We start from the raw sequence: 23521 nt of genomic DNA, 5'->3' as shown, positions 1-23521 counted from the left end.
AAGAAAAACTATTTACATACCCTGTCAAGCATAACACACAGATTTATAATTACATCGGTAGCATGCCTTTTCCTGAGAAGACATAAATGAATGTCTACTTTACCCATATTCAGAGGACATTGAAGACCAAAAAGATCCCATCTAAGACCAGCTAGGGGTACCAATGAGTTTACCATGTTGCTTACAGGAGAAAGGGTAACAAGAAAGTCAGGCAGCTGGACGACTGAAGAGTCCTAGCTGTGGGGGACTAGTTAGGTCTCATGGGCACTACAGAAAGGCTATGACTAAGCACAGCCAATCAAAATTAACTATCCCATGAACTTCCAACACAGAACTTCTACCCTACAAACCCCGCCCCCACCCCCACCCCTGAGTCAAACACCAACCAACCATGTATGTTAAGAATAGCAAACAAAGGCCACTAGCATACACACACACACACACAGCACGCTGTCTTCCTATGGCGGCAGCAGCTCCCTTGCAGTATTCTCAGTAAACCTGCCTTTCCCATTCTGCTCTGACCTGGGGAATTCTTTCACGGCCGACAACTCAAAGTCAGCCTTCCACCTCCTGCATGCTACAGCACATCTCAAGGTATATGCAGCTGGGCGGTAGTGGCTGGTGACTGGAACCCTAGGCAAGCAACTTCATTATGACCATCACAGATCCAGCTGCCCACCCTACTGTTGTTTGTCTCTTTTGTTCCAATTCTTGTCTCCAGGCTGATCTGATTTCACGGAAATCCCCATACTTCAGCCTATCAAGTGCTGCAATTCCAAGCACAAGTCCCCATCTTTCCATTCTGGTGCCATAAGTGTGGGCTAACCTTACCCCCTCTAAGGTTCCCTTGCGGCTATCAAAGGTTAACACCTATGCAATAGATTCTCTCTAGCCACTCTTTATCTTTTACTTAGTCTTTTCTCTCTACATAATCTCTCCTTTTCTAGTGGACCATTCTCACTCACACACACCCTAGTATTACTGATCTGTACAAATCCCTCCTTGAGAGCCGGGCATGGTGGCGCACGCCTTTAATCCCAGCACTCGGGAGGCAGAGGCAGGCGGATTTCTGAGTTCGAGGCCAGCCTGGTTTACAAAGTGAGTTCCAGGACAGCCAGAGCTATACAGAGAAACCCTGTCTCGAAAAACCAAAAAAAAAAAAAAAAAAAGAAATGTGTACTGCATGCATGCAATACCTATTCAAAGATAAAAAATGTTAAAGTCTGTTTCTTGACAAAGCTGATTTCTTTTATGTTTAAAATGGGAATGATAGCCGGTCAGTGGTAGTGCATCCTTTTAATCCCAGCACTTAGAAGGCAGAGGCAGGTGGATCTCTGTGAGTTCAAGGCCAGCCTGGTCTACAGAGTGAGTTCCAGAACAGCCAAGGCTACACAGAGAAACCCTGTCTCAAAAACAAAAACCCAAACAAACAAACAAACAGAAAACAAACAATGGCTCAGTTGGTAGAGTGCTTTTCTTGTAAGCAACAAGCACCCAAGCTCGACCCCAGAACTGACATCTAAAAAGCCGGGTATGGTGATGCACTTATAATCCCAGATGTTGGAGACAGGACAAGTAGATCCCTGAAACTCACTGGCCTGCCAACTCAGGCAAGCTACAAACCATCAATGGCACCTAAGAAATGACGCCTGAGGTTGTAATCTGGTCTCCACATGTACATACGTGTACCAACACACATGAACAGGTGTACACAAACAGTGGGAGAAACTTCAAACTACTTTAGTCAACTACGTTTAGCCTAAAATTATGCTCATCACCACTCCTCCCTCCATCTTAGTGCTAAGGGTTGAAGCCACGGCCTTGCACCTGCCAGACAAGCTTTCCACCACTGTCTAGACGTTTATTCCTTGGTGGGAGGGTAAGAGGCAGCTATGGTTAAGGGGAATAAGCAAGTGTTACAATCTGAAAGCACCCAAGGTGATATGACAACAAATGATCTATGTTTGTTAATCTAAGTGGGATATGAGTTTTAAAGGTCTCTGTATAGAAGTTATCTTTTGTATAAAAGAGGTGGCTCCATATTATAAGCTCAGAAAATGTATTTAAAAAGCATAAAATATGTTATGGCTTCATCTTGTAGACTTACAAGTGAACCACATAGACGTCCAATGGATTTTCCAGATCAAATTAAAGCTGTGATGGTCGTTTGAAGAATGGCCTCCAAAGGCTCGTATATGTGAAATCTTAGTCATCAGGGAGTGGTACTATTAGAGAAGGACTAGGAGGTGTGGCCTGGCTGGAGTAGATGAGGCATTGGTGGGGGGGGGTTATGTATGTCACTTAAGGTGGCTCTTGAGGCTCCAAAAGCCTAAGTCAGGCCCATGTTTCTCTCTTCCTGCTGCCTGGGGATCCAGATGTACAACTCTCAGCTATTTCTCCAGCACCATGTATGTGTGTCGTGATGCTGCTCCCTGCATGAGAATGGACTGACCCACTGAAACTGGAAGCAAGCCCCAACTAAATGCTTTCTTTTACAGGGGTTGCTGTGGTGCCTGGCAGTGGTGTAAGATGCCTTTAATCCCAGCACTTGGAAGGCAAAGGCAAGTGCATCTCTGTAAGCCTGAGGCCAGCCTAGTCTACAGGAGAGTTCCAAGGCTACACAGAGAAACCCTGTCTGGAAAGAGGGGGAAAAAAAAAAAGAATTGCTGTGGTGGTCATGGTGTCTCTTCACAGCAATAGAACACTAAGACAATTGCCAAATTTGAATCCAAGTTTGCTTTCTCTAAGAACTAAAGGCAATTAATTCTCAACAGATTTTTCTTATACCAATGATGAGAGCTTAATTTCAATAAAATGACAGTTTATATCTACTATGTAAGAATTAAATTATATAAAATACTCAAAGTAAATGATAAGTACAGATCAAGTAGTAAGCTGGAAGCTTCAACCAAAGAAGTACAGAGACCAAAATAATTTTTAGGGGCTAGAGACATGGCTCGGTGACTAAGAGCACCTGCTGCTCTTGCAGAGAACACAGGTTTGGTTCCCAGCACCCACATGACTGCTCACAACTGCCTGCAACTCCATTCTGGGATCTGATGCCTCTTCTGACCTCCTCCAGCTCCTGTACACTTAGATAGACTCAGATACATACACACAAAATTAAAGGGATAAACTATTTAAACAATAAAAAATTTAAGATACCTGTCCACAGTAACCCTTTCCAACCCTTAAGTTTGTTTCAACAGATAGCTAATATATTCTTAAATGCTATCAATATGTAAATTAATGTTAGAGAAGGCATAGGAGAAATGTATTTGAAGTGAGAAACTAAGGAAAGGCTACTGGAAATTTATAAAATCTATGGAAGATTTTTCTGAAATAAAATTATGAAGAAATTAAAAGGCTGAGGTGGGTAGAAGGTCTGAGGTTAAAGGAACTGAAACTACACTCCAGTGCACACAAAAGAATACAACAGGAAAAGCTGAGCGCTGTATTTGTCAGTCAAGCAGAATGAGATTTTGGAAATAAGGTAACAAAATCACTAATTAAATCTATTAAATGCTATGACTGTGGAACAGTATCGAATAGCATCATGTGTTCCTTGTCTGGGGTACATAATCGAACACAGTTGCTTTACTGAGGTTACAATGTAAGTTAAACTCTTCAGAAGACAGACAGCTTGAGACTTCCCACCTGAAGACCACAAATCTAACTGCCCCTAATGAAGTGCTTCCTAAGTGCCAACGTGACCGGAAAATGAACACTCAAGTCTCATGTAACAGGCCAGAATCAAAATACAAACTGATGTACAAAATAAGAGTAATACAGTCTGTGCTCATCATGTCATTACGCCCTGGGTCCGGTCCTGGCACAACCAGAAGACTATATGACTATGTCCACACATGCACAGCTTGAGGTGTGTGAGAAATATAAGCTAGTTCATACTTGGACTTGGGTTCCACCCCCAAATTATGCATATATAAATATTGCAAAATCCAGGAAGGATAAAAATCCAAAACACTTCTCGTCTCAAGCATTTTGGGTAAGTAATAGTCAAGACAGGCCAGGCTCAGGATTGGCACAAAAATTAACAGCTTCCTATACCATGGGCTGAGACTGACTCAAATCAAAAGTCACTCTTTAATTCATGAAGCCTAAGATTAACTGCTCTGGCAACAAGTATGTAAGTAATCAAGGTGCATTAGCCATTCAACAGATCTGACAAGATACCATCCTGACCTTGCCTAGGACTAGGTGCGAAGCAGAAAGCACGTGAGGAAACAATGACAAGGGCATTCCTTACGTCACAGTCTACACCGGCGGCAAGTTGGGAGAACCCAACAGACTCCATGCTTGCAGGGCCTCTTCTGAGTCTAAAAATCGCTTCTTACTTTACCATCCAGTGCTCTGAAGGCAAGTGGGCAAAGGAAAGACAACGCAGGAAGCAAAGGCGCCATAACCAACACGGCATGGCTCTTCCCTTCAGTACATTCATTTGGCAGAGAAAAAAAAAAAAAAAAAAAAAAAAAAATCAAGCAAAACCCAGCAATTCTAGTTTTCCTACCGAGAGGGCCGCTTTTGTATGTTTTTGATGCATCAATCTGATTGCAGATATGGATGGCATCTCAAATCATTTTAAAATACCAATGTTATTCTAAATTTCCAACATAACCTTCCAAACAAGGAAGACAGCCCACCAACGTAAAGTCCAGAATTTCTAAATTAAAAGCTTGACTTCCACTTTTAATCAAACTCAGAATTCAAATACAAATTATGCATTTTATAGACATGTAAGATTTAAAACTCCTATTTTGTCCCTGAGAGAGTAAAATTCACAACTCCCTGGGCTGGCAAGATGCCTGAGTGGATAAAGGTGCTGACCTCCAAGCCTGACAGCCTGCACTTGATCCCAGGGACATACATGGGGGAAAGAGAGTACTGAGGCCCCCCCCAACCCCCCTCAGTCCTTGACCCTCCACACGCATGCTGTGACACAGGTGGACACCCACACCCCAACATAAATGTGATTTTAAAAGTCAAAATATCGGGGCTGGTGAGATGACTCAGCGGGTAAGAGCACTGACTGCTCTTCTAAAGGTCCTGAGTTCAAATCCCAGCAACCACCCGTAATGAGATCTGACGCCCTCTTCTGGTGTATCTGAAGACAGCTACAGTGTTCTTATGTATAATAATAAATAAATCTTTATGTCAGAGGGAGCAGGGACTGAGCAAGCAGAGGTCCTAAAATTCAATTCCCAACAACCACATGAACGCTTACAACCATCTGTACAGCTACAGTGTACTCATATACATAAAATAAATAAATAAATCTTAAAAAGTTTAAAAAAAAAATCAAAATATCACATAGCACAAGAGTTCCCACATTAATTATTGAAAATACACCCAAGTGCTAGCAAAAATACTAAAGGGTCAGGCAGTGGTGGCGCACGCCTTTAATCCCAGCACTTGGGAGGCAGAGGCAGGTGGATTTCTGAGTTCAAGGCCAGCCTGGTCTACAGAGTGAGTTCCAGGACAGCCAGGGCTACACAGAGAAATCCTGTCTCAGAAAAACAGCAACAACAACAACAAAACAAAACCTAAAGGGCAATTTGTTTGCAAGCCCTGGCAACTCAGCACTCATTCTCTCTATCCCTGCAAAGTCCCGCTTTACAATGTTCACATCATGTCTGCAGGGGTTAGACAGACAACTCAGACAATTTATCCAATGACCACAGTCCAATACAGTATCCTGCCTCCCTTCCTTGGGCTCTGTAGAGGAACTAGCCTGGCAAATAACATATATCAGAGCTGGGAGTGGCTCAGCTCAGATCTCTAATTACAGAGGCAGGGGAATCTCCAAGCTAGAGGCAGCCAGGGATATCGAGAGAGCCTGTCTCAAAAAACAAAAACAAATGTAGAGTATTAAGAAAACAACTGCGTGTTAGTTTTTATGTTTCCTGAGTCTCTCATGTATGCCACAAAGAGGGATTAACACAAAGAGATGACTAAAGAATGTTTGGTCTTCTTGGAACACGTTGTCCAATGTCTGGACTTCTTTGGAAATTGCACACCAGGCAATTCAGACCAACTGGCTCTGAAAATAACTTTAAGTTAGATACTAAACAACCTCCTTCAAAGCACCAAGTAACCACTAATATAATGAGAAGTAACAGTTCAAACCCACTGAAAGCTGGAACTCAGAAAAGTGATCTCAACTTTTGCTTTGGGTGAGTTTATTAAAAACAAACAAACAAACAAACAAACATTTAATGTTGCTTTCACTGCAAGACTGGGGGCTAACCAAACCAAGAGTCCCTGACACAGATGCCAAGAACAGTAAAAACAACTTTGGCTCTGCCCCTCCCCCCCCCCCCCCCCCCCCCGAGGTTCCCAAGGGTCCCTCCATTTTAGGATAACAAAGAACTAGGAGACCACGCTGTGCTTTGTCATTCCAACAATCACCTGAGAAGTTAGCACTAAGAGAAGAGCTTCCCATAACCTCTTCACTGCACTACTCTGGAACTCTGGTGAGCAGCTCATCACATGAGCCCCAAAAGCAAAGTGACCTTTGAGGAGACAACACCAATACCAACATCTCACACTACAGCTCCTAACAGCAATACCTTAGGGACCAAGCCTTTAATATGGACCTCTTCAGGTCACTCCCCACATTCACATCATCTCAGAGATCATGACCTTTGACCACACATAAGTCATGCAGGTAGTCTGGCAGAGTTAACAATGTGAAATTTGATTAAGATGGTTTCGCAGCCCCAAACTCTTGATAATACCAAATAAAAATCTTCACAAAAAGATTATTTTCATCTTATATATCAAATTATTTCTCCAACAGATGTAGAGATTTGTAAACATTGGAGTTTGCAGATTATTATAACTGACAGATATTATAATTAACTCCTAATTATTATACTCACGAGGATAATGGCCAAACTAAGTTTCTCTCACACACACACACACACACACGACATATATATGTATATCACATATATCATATATGACATATATATATATACATGGAACTGCAAACTATAAAAAGTTACATACATTTGGAAAAAATAACCTAAATTAAGCACTTATCGGATGAGTGATCAAATATTAGATCAAATATTAGATATAGATGAAAAAATAAATACTTTAAGGATAAAACTGTCCAGAATAAAGCCTTTAAGAGAAATTAAGAGGGGGCAGGGCACATAAGAGGCAGAAATCATCACAATGAAGAACCTTATTAACAAAGGAGAATACTGAATTGGAGGTGATTATCTGAATCACCTTTGACTGGCAAATATGTGGGAGTGATAAGAACTGACCCATACATTCACGAAGTCCAAAGAATCGCCATATCACAGAACAATAAAGTGGAAAACAAAGTTAAAAAGGTTTCCTTCCTTAAAAGGGCATAACAAAATTATTTTAAAAGAAAATGTTAAGAGCCATGGCATTAGCCAGGCATTGTGGCCACGCCTTTAATCCCAGCACTTGGGAGGCAGAGGCAGGCGGATTTCTGAGTTTGAGGCCAGCCTGGTCTACAAAGTGAGTTCCAGGACAGCCAGGGCTACACAGAGAAACCCTGTCTCGAAAAACAGAAGAATGGAAAACAAAGACCTTTCAGGCAGACAGGAGAACATTTAAAGTATGAGCTTCATATTCTTTATGATCAGTAAAAATGATCCTACATAGAAAGTTCATAGGAAATGTAAGATTCAGTAAATATATGCAGTACTCTAAATAATATTGATATAATATATAGCATATATTAAAATGTATACTATTAATATACATACAGGGACTGAGGTGGCTCAGTTGGTAAAGTACTTGCCCACAAGCAAGAAGATGGTGATGGAGGATCCCAGAGGTGCACTGGGAGCCATCCTAGCCTAATTAGGAAGCCCCAGGGAGTCCCGTTCCAGTGAGATCCTGTCTCAAGAAAGGCTCCAGACAGACATCAGAGGCCAACTTCTGACTCCACACTCACCTGTGCACACTATAGCTCAGTAGCAGAGAGCATACCTAGTCTGTGTGAAGCTCAGGGTTCAATCCCAGTAAAGGAGAGGAAAGATGAGAAGAGAAAAAGAGGAGAGAAATTTAATTAGCAAAACCTTTAAAGAAAACTTCCACAAAGAAAAACCTCCCAGTCCTATGACTGCACCTGACAAAACAAGAAAGCTATTACTAGAACCATGATGTCTCCTCTGCTGGATTATAACAAGCATTCGAGGAATAGTTCCAACTGATTGTGTACAAACTATTTCTGAGCAGAGAGATTTTACATACTTAAGTGCAATGTTGACTTCAAATCCGGACAAGGACAATACAGACCATTACCCAAGTAGACCCTTCCATGACTCTGCCACTACTTCCTCTGTTCAAGTCCTTTGAAGACTTATCCAGAGTACTGAGTTTTATCACTGGAACCCATTCGATTTACTTCAGAGCCTAATCATGACCTGTACATAGATGTACACTGTTTGCTGGCCATGTCCTCGACTAAAACGTAAGCTCAGGGAGAGTACAGGCTATTTGATTCTTGCAAATTTTCCATAAGAATCTACTTTAAACAGTTATTTACGGTTCTCAAAATGTTTGGCAAATAGTCTATGTATGGTTTATAACAATGCGCAGCTAAACGGTGCTTTAAGCTACTACTGTCATTAGCAAATTCTCTTTTTAAAATTTAACTCTCCACAGAACAATGTAGAAGTATGCTGTGGACACTACGTCTCTCTTCAGCTACAGATGGGTTTTCCAAATATTACAGTTAGGAGAGACACCTGATTGATACAGGCCTTTTGTGGAAGGTTTACTTACCTAACTAAGAGATAAGAGGTCTTGGCCTTTGGCTACCAAAGACAATTAAGTGATACCTGGAAAAAGGGAGCCATGAAGAACCAGGACAGCATATGCCTATGTTCAAGGACGAGTCAGTCAAGGAGATGGGTCCTTAAGAACCTTCTGTGCAGCTCACTGACGACCCACGAGGCCTCCAACTCTCATCATCTTCTTATGTGAGATGCTGATTAAACCACCCAGTTAAATATTCTGTAACTTGGAGCCTAACTAACCCGTGGTTAAGAGCTGACGACTACCAGGCAGTGGAGAAGAGCCTACCTGACTATAAGGTTCAAGACTGGGGACTCGAGAAAGCAGTTACAACAAGAAATAGGGAGGAAGAGAATGCCAAATGTACAAACACATATGAACACGCCATAGGACAGAGATGCATGCCCACTAAACTGATTCGGTTTGTTGTCATGTGAATTTTAGCAGCACATCTAAGATAGGAATACCCAGCAAACAGTGGTAGTGGGAACAGAGATCCAGAAATCAGGACAATCCACACAGAAATGATTTATATCATCAAGAAAAAGAATGGCATGATCATCAAGAAAACACACCAAAGAACATATACAAAGGCTTGATGACTTGAATCCCCTGTCTGGGACCCACTCCGCCCCATGCTGTGCTGCAGTCCTTCCGTTTAGGGAGGACTCACTCCTACCTGACTACCGCCCTCAGGACAAAATGATACTGCTCCAGACTTAACAGCATGATCTGTGCTCGCCCTATCACAGAAGAGCTGAGGACTCTGGGCAATGTCTAGGAGTCTTCCAACTTCCTACGGCAGTAAATGAAGGCCATAACATGAACACTGTTAACAGGAGAGAAGCAAGTTTGAGCAAAGAACTCAAACAGGAAGATAATGTTTAAAAAAAAAAAAAAGGAGAAAAATGGACGTTTAGTACTGACTTCATGATCTCTAAACAAACCACACTTCATGTGACTTCTAAATATGCATCTGCCAATTACATTCCCTTTGTTTGTGAATCTATTTGCTGCCTAGCTGATACAGAGATAAGGGAAGAATAAAGTTGAAAGAGGGCAGGACATGCAAAGAATTTACGAGCGAGGACCAGGAAACCAGGAAGTACACTGGAGAACACTAAGAATATGTCATTTACTACTACAGAGTATTATGTAATTTACAATTGCCTACAGAAACCAACGATGACAGAGAAACTGGCATTAGGTTTGGTGCTTAGTGTTCTCTAGTGATTTTTTTTTAAAGATTTATTTATTTTATTTATATGAGTACACTGTAGATGTCTTCAGAGGGCTTCGGATCCCACTACAGATGGTTGTGAGCTGCCATGTGGTTGCTGGGGATTTGAACTCAGGACCTCTGGAAGAGCAGTCAGTGCTCTTAACCGCTGAGCCATCTCTCCAGCCCTAGTGATTTTTTTAATGTTTTTTTAAAATTACATTTATTGTGTGTGATGTAGGTCAGAGGACAACATGCAGGAATTGGTTATCTCCTTCAACCACATGGGTCCTGGAGAGCTAACTCTAGCTGTCAGGTTCCAAGGTGGTCCATTTACCTACTGACCCACTGTCAAGATGGCCCCAAGCACAGTGGGACTTCCACTTCATAGTGACATCATAGTGAAAACAAAAGATGTCGATAAGGATGTGGCAAGCACTGACATGGACATTTAACACATTCACTCCCTCTAGATCCACTGAGCAAGGTATTACAGATACAGAAGTCTAAGTGGTAACATGACCACAGCCACTAGTAAATAATTTTAACACAAGTCAAAGCCAAGACTGAAGGAAAGAGTCTAACTACATCAGAGTCCCTGGATGGGAGAATCCTGAAGGGAAATTTGGAATCTGGAAGTGCCTCCGGATTTGTAGCTGGCAGCTCAGTAGAAAACAGTAACATGCATACAGCACAGAGAGGGAGAAACTGGGAGAGGCCTCCAAATAGTGATAATGGACAGATCTGAATAGAGAGAGATGGAGGGGGTTGCTCTCGCAAAGGCACACAGCTCTGAAATATAAGCAACTAAGGAGGTAGTAATGAAAACAAAAAAAGCCCTGGGAAACACAGGAGTACACCCCAGACAGCTGAGATTCTCTCAGCCACTGAGTTTACAAGGCTCCACTTCCCTCTTGTCTGGGAAACGCAGGAGATACACCTCAAACAGCTGATGGAGGAGGTACACCTCAGACAGCTGGGATTCTCTCAGCCAGTAAGTTTAGAAGGCTCCACTTCCCCCTTGTCCCTTCAAAACTGAAAGGAAAGCACAGCACTGGAGGGCCAGACCATGCAGTCTTCAGTGCTAGAAGAGAGAAACTGACAACAAACAAATGAGATATAAAACTCAAAAAGATTTCTTCTTTTAAGGTAGGCAATTCTATTTCTAAAACTTTAATTCATAACTTTTTTAAAAAGACACACACACACTGTCGCTGTCTTCAGACACACCAGAAGAGGACATCGGAACCCATTAGAGATGGTTGTGAGCCACCACGTGGTTGCTGGGAACTGAACTGAGGACCTCTGGAAAATCAGTCCGTGCTCTTAACCTCTGAGCCATCTCTCCAGCCCCCATAACTTTTTTTTTTTTTTTTAAACAATCCTGGAGAATGTACAGAGTCCGTCTTACAAGCACTCTACCACTGAGCTAATGCTTCAGTCTTCTAAACCAGCTTTCAAAACCCCACTCATTTGCAATCTCATTGGGCATTTTCTAGGTATTTTTAATCCCCATTGGGGCTCTTGACACATCCGAGTCTGAGGCGACAAACTACCAGACGACTTCCTCCACTACCACTCTGAAGGGGCAGTTTGCACTTGCAAACTTTGGCAAGGCTCCTAAGTTACTCAGGACAGTTTTTTCCAAACTGGAAATCGCGACTATCCTTGAAGGGCAGCTGAGATTGGCACAAACCCACGTTATAGAAACTAGCAAGTGCTGCGAGTGATGTTAAGCACTAGTAACAACCGAGCATACAAGAAATTTGAGTAGTTTTGAACTTAAAACGCTTTTTTCCATCAGTCCTTTCTTTAGAAACAAAGCAAAACAACAAAGGGCTTGCACATTAGGGATTCTAAAGCTTCTATGCGCTCCTTAGGCTAATACCTAAAGAAAGTAATCCTTCCTTGTGCCAGTAAGTATTATCTTACATTTATAAGGTCTTCTTTGTTTTTTAAGGAATATAACACTCCCCAATTCTTTCAATGGATCTACAAAACCTAACGCTTCCGTCTCAAAAGCTGAGTCCAAAGCCTGTGACAGAGATGAATGATTTAAAAGCGAACAATCGTTTTGCCATCGTAGACTCCACTAGGCAGGCAGGAGTCGGGCTCTTAACCTACCCATCCCAGCCTACCGGGACTCTACTCAAGACCAGATCACATCCGCCTCTGAACAACCAGCCTTTCCTCTGCAACCCCATAAGTCAGGCTCAGACAATCCTCCCAGACCTCAGGTTTTTTGTTTTTTTAAAAAAGGTTGAACGCGAAAAGAAATGGGCTGGGCGACCCACGCACCTAGAGCGGACAGAAGACTGCTAGCAAGGGCGAGGCTGCCTGCGAAGCAAGGAAAGGTGCGAGGGCGGCGGGAGTCGCGACCTCCGCCCGCGGACTGGGGAGGGAAACCTGCGAGCCCGTAGCCAGCAGAAGGCCGGAGACAGGGCAGGTCAGGAGCGTGCAGACCGGAGGGCGGCGGAACCCGGCCGCCGGGGTCGGGTCCCAGCGCAGCCGCCCGGGGTGGGAGTCGCCGGCACGCGCAGCCGCACTCACCTGCCAGACGCTCGCTCCGCGGCCGCAAGCTCGGGCGCCGCCCGGGCGCCTCCCCTCCCCCGGGACTCGACCCCGGCCGCCGCCGGAGCTCCCGGCCCCGAGAGTCACGGGCGGTACGGAGGCGGGCAACGCGGCGACCGGCCCCGAGCGCAGGGAGGCGTACATAGGGGGCGCTGGAAGGGCCACTCCTCGCTCCACCTTCCTCAACGGTAGCCGACTGCCCTCCCCGGGAACAGCATCGCGCCAGCCTCGGTCCGCTGCTCCCGGGCCTTCGCCCGAAGCTCCCCCAAGGTAGCGGCCGGGTTTCCGGCAGCCACACTCCGCCCCCTCAGCACAGGGCCTTCGCCATCTTGTTGGAGGCGGGAAGCGGGCAGTGCGCACGCGCGATGGGAGCGGCTGGCCGGCGTCCCGCTGCTCGGGAATGAGGGACTGGACTGCGCAGCCGCAGCAGCCTATGCCCTGCCTCTGCGGTATTTCGTTCCTCTCTTCTGGTCTTTTCTCCGGGGATAATCTGTTCACCTTTCCCAACTGAACTGAAACTAAATTGGTTGACTTTTCCTGCGCACACTTCGGCTATCCGTGAGCATCTGCTCCTCACAAACATCCACCAAGTGCCACGTCCTGGGCTAGCGCACTGATTATAGATAAATAAGTGAATATGGATCCTAGAGCAAAGGGAGTCCCTAGCCCAGTGGAGAAGACAGAAATCGGTTTTTGTTCTGTAGCTGCCCCTCCAGCCATCCGTCCTCTCCCGATTTAATTCCAAACCTACCTGCTCCGGACGTCCCCAGTTTATCTCAAACAGCTATCAGTTAGACAGCTTGCATTACCTGTCTATCATAATTTTCTTTGGGTGTTAACACTTATTATACAAACTGATCCCGCTTCTAGGGTTACAGCATTGGGGGATATAAACTCATGGAGTTCACACTCTAGTATGAAGGAATAGACCAAAAAAAAAAAAAAAAAAAAAAAGCAAAACTAAAAATGATGGTAGTGATAAGGAATAGAAAAAGAACAAACAAGGAAGAGAAAATGAACACCAAGGGACGGTGTTGCGCAATCTCTTCCCACAGATAACATATGACCCTAAGATTAACTGACCAGATGCCCTGGGAAGATACTGGAACGGAGGATATCAAGGGGACAGGAACACAGGAAGTTTAGGCGGAATGAGTTTGTGAGGGAAGACGGACAAATAGAAGTAAGGTTCGAAGACGGTGCTAGAATGGGAGAGGCCATGTTGAAAGAGCCTCCAGGCCGGGGTATGAGGCTGGGCGGAACTCAGAGTGGTCCCTCCAGCTGAACCTCCCCTCGACAGCTCAAATGCATTAGCTCCTGACTGCCTTTGTACATGGAAAATTGACTTGCCACAAGACCTCCCTGTGACATATACATGTCTGACTTCTTGTCATCCATCACGTTTTGGTTTAATTGCCACCTCAGACAGGCCCCTCAGTCCTCTTTCCTAACTAAATCTGCCCTGCCCTGGGCATGATCATCACCACCACACCTTGTCATTTCTTCCACGCAGAGGATGTTTTTGAGTGTCCTTTCCGTATCGCTGTAACCCAGGCTGACCTTGATCCTCCCACCTTAGTTCCCCAGTATTATAGGTGTGCATTGCTGTAATTGGCCCTTCAATTTTTATTTCATTTTTAAGAGAGGGCCTCAGATACCCCAGCCTGTCCTCAGATGCACCTCAGATCGTCTTGCTTCTATCTTCCAAGTGCTAGAATTACAGACATGTGCTACAGTGTCTGACTATGATTTTAAATTATATATTTATTGTTGACTTACTGTCTCCTCACTAAGCAGTAAACTCCCTAAGAGCAGGACGATGTTTCATTTTTAATACCATGACTGACAAGGGGGGATTACTCAATAAATACCTGTTGAATTAATGAATGTGGACATTTGAACCTAAGCAGTTAGTGGTGTATTATATTGTTTTCACCTACTGGCTCTTTAAATTAAATGTAAATCAGGGGCAATGGATCAGTAGGTAGAGATTATATTATCTGTATGTGTAGAGGTGAGCAAAGGAAAAATTTAAATTACTGAGATGGCTATTGTATGTCCATTGTACTGAGGTAGATCCTTAGTCCTTACCACAGCCCGCCTAGGTTGCCGTCCTCACATTGTATGAAGTGATGTCACTTGACCGAGAAAACTTTTCAAGATAGTGCTGATCCAGAGTCCAGGCCTGTCCTTCCGTTTAGGGAAGGGATGTGGAGGCAGCATCTTTGGCACTCAGCTGTGCAGTGGCTTCCTTTAGCCACCTGAGCCGCTGTCCATCCTATGCTGCTCTTGTGTGGATCCTCCCTGGGCTCCTGACTGAAAAAGCTGCCATTCTCTCCTCTTAGGAGGAGCACTCACTCATTTTATCATTTGTTTTTAAATTTTTGTATTTTTATTAAAAACTTACATATATTATCAGTGCGGAGAAAGAAGAAATACCCGGGAAATGGAGCAGATCCTACACACGAGTTTCAAGTCTTGGTTGGGCGTCTTTTTTTGTGTGTGTGTAGCCCTGGCTAGCCTGGAACTCACTCTGTAGACCAGGCTGGCCTAGAACTCAGAAATCCGCCTGCCTCTGCCTCCCAAGTGCTGGGATTAAAGGCATGCGCCACCACGCCTGGCTCTTGGTTGAGCGTCTTTAATGCGTTTGACTCTTCCACCCAGACTCTCATTAGTTCCTTAGACCCTAAAGATGCCAGTCTTCTGGAAGAGTTACAGGATCACTGCAACAACCCCCTTTTCTAATGATCTCTCACAATTTATATGTTTTTGTCTGAGATGGCTACAGAGAGCCTGCTAGTTAAGATAGAGCTACAATCTTATTTGTGGTCACTGGTCCTTATAGGTAAGAGATGCGTTAAATTCATGATGGCATATGCCATCTGAACTTGGTCAGTCCTTATATAAAACCAGGGAGTATATAGGACCACTTAACACTCACCTCTAGTTTCTTTCTCCCGTAATCCTTGGAGCAAATCATGGAATCGTGTCAGCCTTTCCTTATGTTTACCGTCTGTTTGGAGTTGAGTTGTGCTCACCCCCACATAGGTTCAGCTTCTAACCACCAGAGATCATAATATAAGTTAATATAATTCTCTACTAATCATAACTGGAAGGGGGATCATCCACAATTAAGTTAGAACTGCAGATCCTAAGATCAAAGGGAAGTAACCCAATGAGTGTATCTGTATGAGAAGACAGAGGTGTTGGGGGGAGAGGGAGGGGAGAGACAGACAGACAGACAGACAAAAACTGATTCAGGTGAGGACAAGGTCAGAGATCAGATAAATGCTGCAGCAAGCCAGGGGAAGCCAAATGTTACCAGCAAACCATCAGAAACTCAGAGAAGGCAAGCAAGGATCCACTGGCCCCCAGGTTTCAGAGGGAATGTGCCCTGTTGACACCTCATTTTGGATGTACATCCTTCAGAACCACGAGTCCACACACCGGTTTATACTGTGATGTTTATTTGGTGACCCTAGGAAATGAGCACAGCATTTTATTTAAGTGGCAGCGCCTGGAATGAAGGACAGAGTAAGTCATGGGGCTCCGGCTCTTTTCGAGACAGGGTTTCTCTGTATAGCCCTGGCTGTCCTGGAACTCACTCTGTAGACCAGGCTGTCCTAGAACTCACTCTGTAGCCCTGGCTGTCCTAGAACTCACTCTGTAGCCCAGGCTGTCCTAGAACTCACTCTGTAGCCCTGGCTGTCCTAGAACTCACTCTGTAGCCCAGGCTGTCCTGGAACTCACTCTGTAGCCCAGGCTGTCCTAGAACTCACTCTGTAGCCCAGGCTGTCCTAGAACTCACTCTGTAGCCCTGGCTGTCCTAGAACTCACTCTGTAGACCAGGCTGTCCTGGAACTCACTCTGTAGCCCAGGCTGTCCTAGAACTCACTCTGTAGCCCAGGCTGTCCTAGAACTCACTCTGTAGCCCTGGCTGTCCTAGAACTCACTCTGTAGCCCAGGCTGTCCTGGAACTCACTCTGTAGCCCAGGCTGTCCTAGAACTCACTCTGTAGACCAGGCTGTCCTAGAACTCACTCTGTAGCCCAGGCTGTTCTGGAACTCACTCTGTAGCCCTGGCTGTTCTAGAACTCACTCTGTAGCCCTGGCTGTCCTAGAACTCACTCTGTAGCCCAGGCTGTCCTAGAACTCACTCTGTAGCCCAGGCTGTCCTAGAACTCACTCTGTAGACCAGGCTGTTCTGGAACTCACTCTGTAGCCCAGGCTGTCCTAGAACTCACTCTGTAGATCAGGCTGTCCTAGAACTCACTCTGTAGCCCAGGCTGTTCTGGAACTCACTCTGTAGCCCAGGCTGTCCTAGAACTCACTCTGTAGACCAGGCTGTCCTAGAACTCACTCTGTAGCCCAGGCTGTTCTGGAACTCACTCTGTAGCCCTGGCTGTTCTAGAACTCACTCTGTAGCCCAGGCTGTCCTAGAACTCACTCTGTAGCCCTGGCTGTCCTAGAACTCACTCTGTAGCCCAGGCTGTCCTGGAACTCACTCTGTAGACCAGGCTGTTCTAGAACTCACTCTGTAGACCAGGCTGTCCTAGAACTCACTCTGTAGCCCAGGCTGTCCTAGAACTCACTCTGTAGCCCTGGCTGTCCTAGAACTCACTCTGTAGCCCAGGCTGTCCTAGAACTCACTCTGTAGACCAGGCTGTTCTGGAACTCAGAGATCCACCTGCCTCCGCTTCCCCAGTGGGATTAAAGGCATGCGCCACCACCACCCAGCCCTAATTATATGTTTCAAAGATTTTACTTTTGTGCATATGTGGGGGAGGGTTGTGCACTCTGTGTAGGGCCCCAGGAAGCTGGAAGAGGTCATTGGCTCCTCTGGAGCTGGAGGTGGACAGGTGATTGCCTGCTGCCCCGCACAGTCCCGGTGAACTCTGAAAGAAAATGATGAGCTCTCAACCACTGAACCGGCTCTCTAGCCACCTAACAGTGTATTTTATTTGACTCAGTATGTCCAACATGGACACTAGCCCCATTTCAAGTGCTTAGGGTCATGTGTGCTGAGTGGCTACCATATGTAGTAACACAGCTCCAAACTGATCTACCAGGAACATCAGTATAGTACATGGATTTTCATTTTCAATACCGAGACCAGCTTCTGCCTCATGAGAAGGACAATTCCCTCAACAGAGGAAGAAAGTTAAGATATTTTGCACATAGAAGATAAATTAGATTCAGGACTTTTACCATTAATTTTATCTATTTCATAAGCTAAAAGAGTACTTTGAAGTTTTAAAAAGCTATGCAAGTATAGATGATAAGGAGGATATCTGGATATGGAGTTAGGAGTTCTATCTTCTCTGTGCAGCCTTAGCCAAGTTACCCTCCTGAACTTCTCTTTGCACCTTCAGAAATAGGGATGATAACAGCTCCCTCAGACTTGTTTCAAAGATTACATAAAACTGTGTGTGAAAGTGCCTAGCATCTGGTACATTATTCAAAGGCCTCTAGAGAAACAGAAGGAAGTTGTGTGTGTGTGTGTGTGTGTGTTCATTATGGGAATTGGTCGATAATGGTCCAGGAAGACTCTGTTGTCTGCAAGCAAGAAGGAAATCTAGTGATACAATTCGTTGAGTCCCAAGGCCTGTGAATTGAGCATCTCACGAGTGTAAGTCCCAGTTTGAATCTGAAAACTCAAAACAGGAGTACCTAGGTGCAAGGAGTGGAACAGGAGCAGGTCTACAACGGTGGGGGGCACTTCATTCACCTTCATTCCCTCCACCAATTCCAAAGCAAATCTCTTCAGGAGACACTAGTATAGATAAAACCGATGGGAGTGGCGGGGAACTGGCTCTGTGTGAATTCCATAACCTAGTTAACTCGATATATAAAATTAGCTATCATATTTAATAAACATTTGAGAAATGTGATCTAAATATAAGTAAATCTGAGTATATGGTGAGACAAACCGATAAACAGCAAAGAGGATGGAAGATTTTGCCAAATCCAAGAACTCTGGAATAAAAATCGAGAAAATGTGTATTTTAAGTATTTCTATTCTGTTTCATCTTGGATGGTTTAGAGAGAGTGTTGGTTTTTTAAGTAGCCCATTTCTCCTGTGAACCTGTTGGTGGCCATCTAGGTCTAGAGGCAACTTCTTTTTTCATAGCCTATAATTCTCCTTTGATTGAAATAATATTGTTTGCTGCACTCATGCCTATTTTCATTAGATGCCAACAAGAGGGCATGATGAAATTTAGTCTCTCTCCTTCTCCCTTCTCTTTGCCTCTTCTCTGTTTCTCTCTTTCTCTGTTTCTCTCTCTCTCTCTCTCTCTCTCTCTCTCTCTCTCTCTCTCTCTCACTCTCTCTCTCTGTTGAATTGAAAGCATCCAATCAAAAGCAAGAAGATTAATAATTTTAGAAGCTGAATCATGAGCACAACAACTATTCATAATATTCTTCTTGCTTCTTTTATATATGCTAGGAAGTGTTAATAACAAGGTTTTAAAGACATCTCTGAGGCTGATACTTCAATGTTTACTTCCCTCTGTACAGCTAAAGGGTCAGCAGCAGGGTTACTTTTTTATGAAACCGATGAATATTAATTGTCATAGACCATCACTAGCATAGGCCCTAAGTTGAAGGAAGTGTCTAAGTGATAGTCACAATTTTTTGTGAAAGCTACAAATGTAATGCACCCAGAACACAATTGGTTGAGGGCATCATCTCTATTTAGTATTTACTACTTAGTACTCTATTTAGTATTTAGTACTTAGTACTCTATTTAGTATTTAGTACTTATGCCCTGTTGTAAGACTCTGACGAGCCTTAACTACCAGAGACCCCCTGAGTGAGCCATGTGGAGCTGGGGATCAATGCAAAAGCAAGAGGAGTTTATTATTCCAGAGTGCTGGGGTCGTCCTGCACCCAAAGGAGAGGTGGCCATCCCAGGCAGCCTGTTCGGCCAGTTTTTATATAGTTTTTTAGGGGTAGAATACAGCAACAGCAACTAGGCATAATATGATTGACAGAACAGTGTGACTTTTAAACTGCTTGGTTTTTAGGGAATGAGGTAGTAGAGGCTTCCCATAACTGCAGGCAGCCAACAGTCAATCTACCCTGTGGTTCTTTCTGAGGGATGTAATCAGCCTCTCCGTTCTAGAGAGCTGTACCTGTGTGCTCATGACCTCTCTCTTCCAGGAGGGGAGGGGTCTAGTGGAATTTTCCAAAGGCCCTGAGCTGACCTCTTCACTGTCACAGTTCTTTTTGTGTCAGGTGTTCTTAGAGTGGCCACAGTGATTTTTGAGGTCCACCATGGGAAGCTGAGCTTGGGCTGCAAGTTTATTCACAATCACGACTATGTGTATTGTCTAATTGCTAACCGGCAATAAGACCTTCCATGGCAGAAGACCTTCCAGGACCACTCCAACCCTCAGCTCTCTTGGCATTATAACACAAAGGCACTGAGCCAGAGATCACGGTTATGTATGTAAAGAGGCAGAAGTTGGTCTACAGAGTCATTCTTTTAAAAGAAAATCACTAGAGGTGGTGGCACGTGCCCTGGGCAATCCCAGGGTTCCAGAGAGAGCAAGAAATAGAGTGCCATTTTATTTTCTCAAGCACCACGATAGATTCTTATAGGGGTTAGAAGGCCAACGATGCTGGATTTGGCCTATGACCTTAAAGCAATCAGTGAGAAAAATGCAACAGAAAAACCCTCTACATGTGGAAGTTAAACAACACACTTCTAAACAAAATGTTGTCAAGGAGGAGATCTAAAGGGAAAATAAAAAAATTTTTTAAAACAACAGCAAAAAAAAAAAAAAACCATAAGCTGAGTGAAACGTGAAACAAACAAACAAACAAACAAAAACCCCAAAGCATCAACATTTGCAAAACAAAGTTAAGGTGTTGCCCTTGGAAGGAGCTGCTTTGCACCAATGATTACATCAGAAAAGAGGAAAATACGGCCTGCAAGATGGCTCAGCAGACACTTTTGTCTGCTGCCAAGCCTGAAGGTCTGAGTTTGAACTCTAGGAACCACGTGGTAGAAGGTGAGAAAGGATTCCTACAAGTTGTTCTCTGCCCTCCGTTGCTGCGGCAAGCATGCACTTAGACACAAATAAACATATCAATATTTTTAAAAGGAAAGAAGAGAGATTTGCACCGTTTCTAATGGCTTCACGGCATGGTGACTGTAGTGGCTATTCCTGGGTGTCAACTTGACTATATTTGGAATGAACTACAATCCAGATTGGAAGGCTCACCAGTGACCCTTATCTGGAGGCTTGGAGATAAAAGTTTCTGATTTGGATCTTGGTATGGAGATCTTGAGGCATAGTGGCTATGGATTCCAGAAGATTAAATCTCTGAGTTCAAGGTCATCTGGGATTAAAGGTGTGGCGGAACACACCTTTAATCTGGGCTATATCTCTCATCTAGGACTAGAGGTGTGGTGGAAAAACACCTTTTTTTTTTGGTTTTTTGAGACAGGGTTTCTCTGTATAGCCCTGGCTGTCCTGGAACTCAGAAATCCGCCTGCCCCTGCCTCCCGAGTGCTGGGATTAAAGGCATGCGCCACCACGGCCCGGCCAAACACACCTTTAATCTGGGCTATAACTCTCATCTGGGACTAGAGGTGTGGTGGAAAACACCTTTAATCTGGGCTACACCTTCTGCTGGAGACAATATAAGGACATTGGAAGAAGGGAGTCTCGCTCTTGCTCCCTCTCCTGCTTGCCGTGTGTGACTGAGTAACTGCTAGATCCTTGAACCTCCACTCACAGCTATACTGAACCATTGTTGGGAATTCGACTGAAGACTTGACATCGTCTTTAAACCCCGAGTGGCAATCCCTGACTCACCGCCGTGATGCCCAGGGAAGACAGGGCGACCTGGAAGTCCAACTACTTCCTCAAGTTCATCCAACTTTTGGATGATTACCCAAAATGCTTCATTGTGGGAGCAGACAACGTGGGCTCCAAGCAGATGCAGCAGATCCGCATGTCCCTCCGAGGGAAGGCTGTGGTGCTGATGGGCAAGAACACCATGATGCACAAGGCCATCAGGGGCCACCTGGAGAACAACCCAGCTCTGGAGAAACTGCTGCCTCACATCCGGGGGAACGTGGGCTTCGTGTTCACCAAGGAGGACCTCACTGAGATTCGGGATATGCTGTTGGCCAATAAGGTGCCAGCTGCTGCTCGTGCTGGTGCCATCGCCCTGTGTGAAGTCACTGTGCCAGCTCAGAACACTGGTCTGGGGCCCGAGAAGACCTCCTTCTTCCAGGCTTTGGGCATCACCACGAAAATCTCCAGAGGCACCATTGAAATTCTGAGTGATGTGCAGCTGATAAAGACTGGAGACAAGGTGGGAGCCAGCGAGGCCACACTGCTGAACATGCTGAACATCTCCCCCTTCTCCTTCGGGCTGATCATCCAGAAGGTGTTTGACAACGGCAGCATTTATAACCCGGAAGTGCTCGACATCACAGAGCAGGCCCTGCACTCTCGCTTCCTGGAGGGTGTCCGCAACGTGGCTAGTGTGTGTCTGCAGATCGGGTACCCGACTGTTGCCTCCGTGCCACACTACATCATCAATGGATACAAGCGCGTCCTGGCATTGTCTGTGGAGACTGAGTACACCTTCCCACTTGCTGAAAAGGTCAAGGCCTTCCTGGCTGATCCATCTGCATTTGCGGCTGCTGCCCCTGCAGCTGCTGCCACCCCTGCTGCCCCTGCGACTGCTGCAGCCCCTGCCAAAGCTGAGGCAAAGGAAGGGTCGGAGGAATCAGATGAGGATATGGGATTCGGTCTCTTCGACTAATCCCGTCAAAGCAACCAAGTCAGCCGGCTTAATTTGAGAAAGATGGAAATAAAGGCTTACTTCTCTTAACTTGGTCTGGATTTATGTAGTTTGTTCACTTAAGCAGGATGAAAAAGCAAAACTGCTACTGTTTGGGGTGATACTTTGTGTTGGCATCTTTGTTTCTAAAAATAAAGCTCCTAGTGGTTTAAAAAAAAAAAAAGGAAAGAAGAAAAGATCACATTAGACAGTCTCAATATGATCATCTATAACCCTGCCTTCAGGATCCAGAGGATGAAAAACAAAAGAATAAAATAACCCCAAAACAAGCCTAAAGAAGTAACAAAGACACAAGCAAAAATCACGTGACAACTAATGACACAAAAGCTTGGCTAGTGAACCTTTAGTGGGCCTGAAAAAATAAAATGGAAAAGAGAAAAACACCATTGTCCATCATGTAACAGGATATTACTACAGTTCCAGCGGTCATCAGAGGACTACCAGAGCACAGAAGACACAACTGGACTTGCAAATTTAACAACTTTAGAAAAAAATGGACCAAATGTATAAAACCCACAAATTACTGAAAGTCAAATGAGATGAAACCGGATAGCCTTATAGCCATTAAAGGAATTGAACTTGCCATTAAAATGTTGTAGAAGAAGATACAGATGTTCTCAACTGGACAGCTCCAGCAAACATCATTACTAACCTTCTACAGTCTTCCAGGAGACCAAAAAGGCAGGCATGCTTCTCTCCTCACTTTGGGAGGCCAGTGCTACTCGGATACCCTGAATCATACAGTGCCGTAAACGAACACTAGAGAACTACATCTCTCATAAACTCAGATGCAGAAATTCTCAACAGAGTGCTAGCATTTCAAATAAAAATGCAGCCGGGCGTGGTGGCGCACGCCTTTAATCCCAGCACTTGGGAGGCAGAGGCAGGCGGATTTCTGAGTTCGAGGCCAGCCTGGTCTACAAAGTGAGTTCCAGGACAGCCAAGGCTACACAGAGAAACCCTGTCTCGAAAAAACCAAAAAAAAAAAAATAAAATAAAAATGCATTTTAAAAATTACACAATATGACCAAGTAAATAGCTACTATCTATCTTAACTATATATAAACCAATCAATATAACCACATTACATATCACAGGCTAA

The 23521-nt window shown here is 44.5% G+C and overlaps 1 protein-coding gene and 1 pseudogene across 14 annotated transcripts in view; one reads left to right on the top strand and one right to left on the bottom strand.

Annotated features, from left to right (window-relative positions):
- Window positions 1–13494, bottom strand: part of Apc (APC regulator of Wnt signaling pathway) — a 104212-nt gene extending 90718 nt beyond the window's left edge. For 8 of the 14 annotated variants that reach the window (XM_029472055.2, XM_021150171.3, XM_085833756.1 and 5 more), the window contains exon 1: window positions 12575–13493. Coding sequence is in view for 7 of the 14 variants with exons in the window: in XM_029472054.2 (XP_029327914.1) it covers window positions 12575–12739 (165 nt within the window). In the remaining 7 variants the exon portion in view is untranslated. Of the gene's footprint in view, window positions 1–12574 lie in introns of all 14 variants that reach the window. The other 6 variants (XM_085833758.1, XM_029472064.2, XM_029472065.2 and 3 more) reach the window with 1 other exon arrangement.
- Window positions 13495–21376: 7882 nt separating this feature from the next.
- On the top strand, window positions 21377–22402 carry LOC110285157 (large ribosomal subunit protein uL10 pseudogene; annotated as a pseudogene).
- The last annotated feature ends 1119 nt before the right edge of the window (window positions 22403–23521 follow it).

Source organism: Mus caroli, unplaced genomic scaffold, assembly GCF_978045245.1.
Source record: "Mus caroli unplaced genomic scaffold, Mus_caroli_1 scaffold_19, whole genome shotgun sequence".
In the NCBI taxonomy this organism is placed as follows: domain Eukaryota; kingdom Metazoa; phylum Chordata; class Mammalia; order Rodentia; family Muridae; genus Mus; species Mus caroli.
This window is presented reverse-complemented; position numbering and strand designations above follow the sequence as displayed.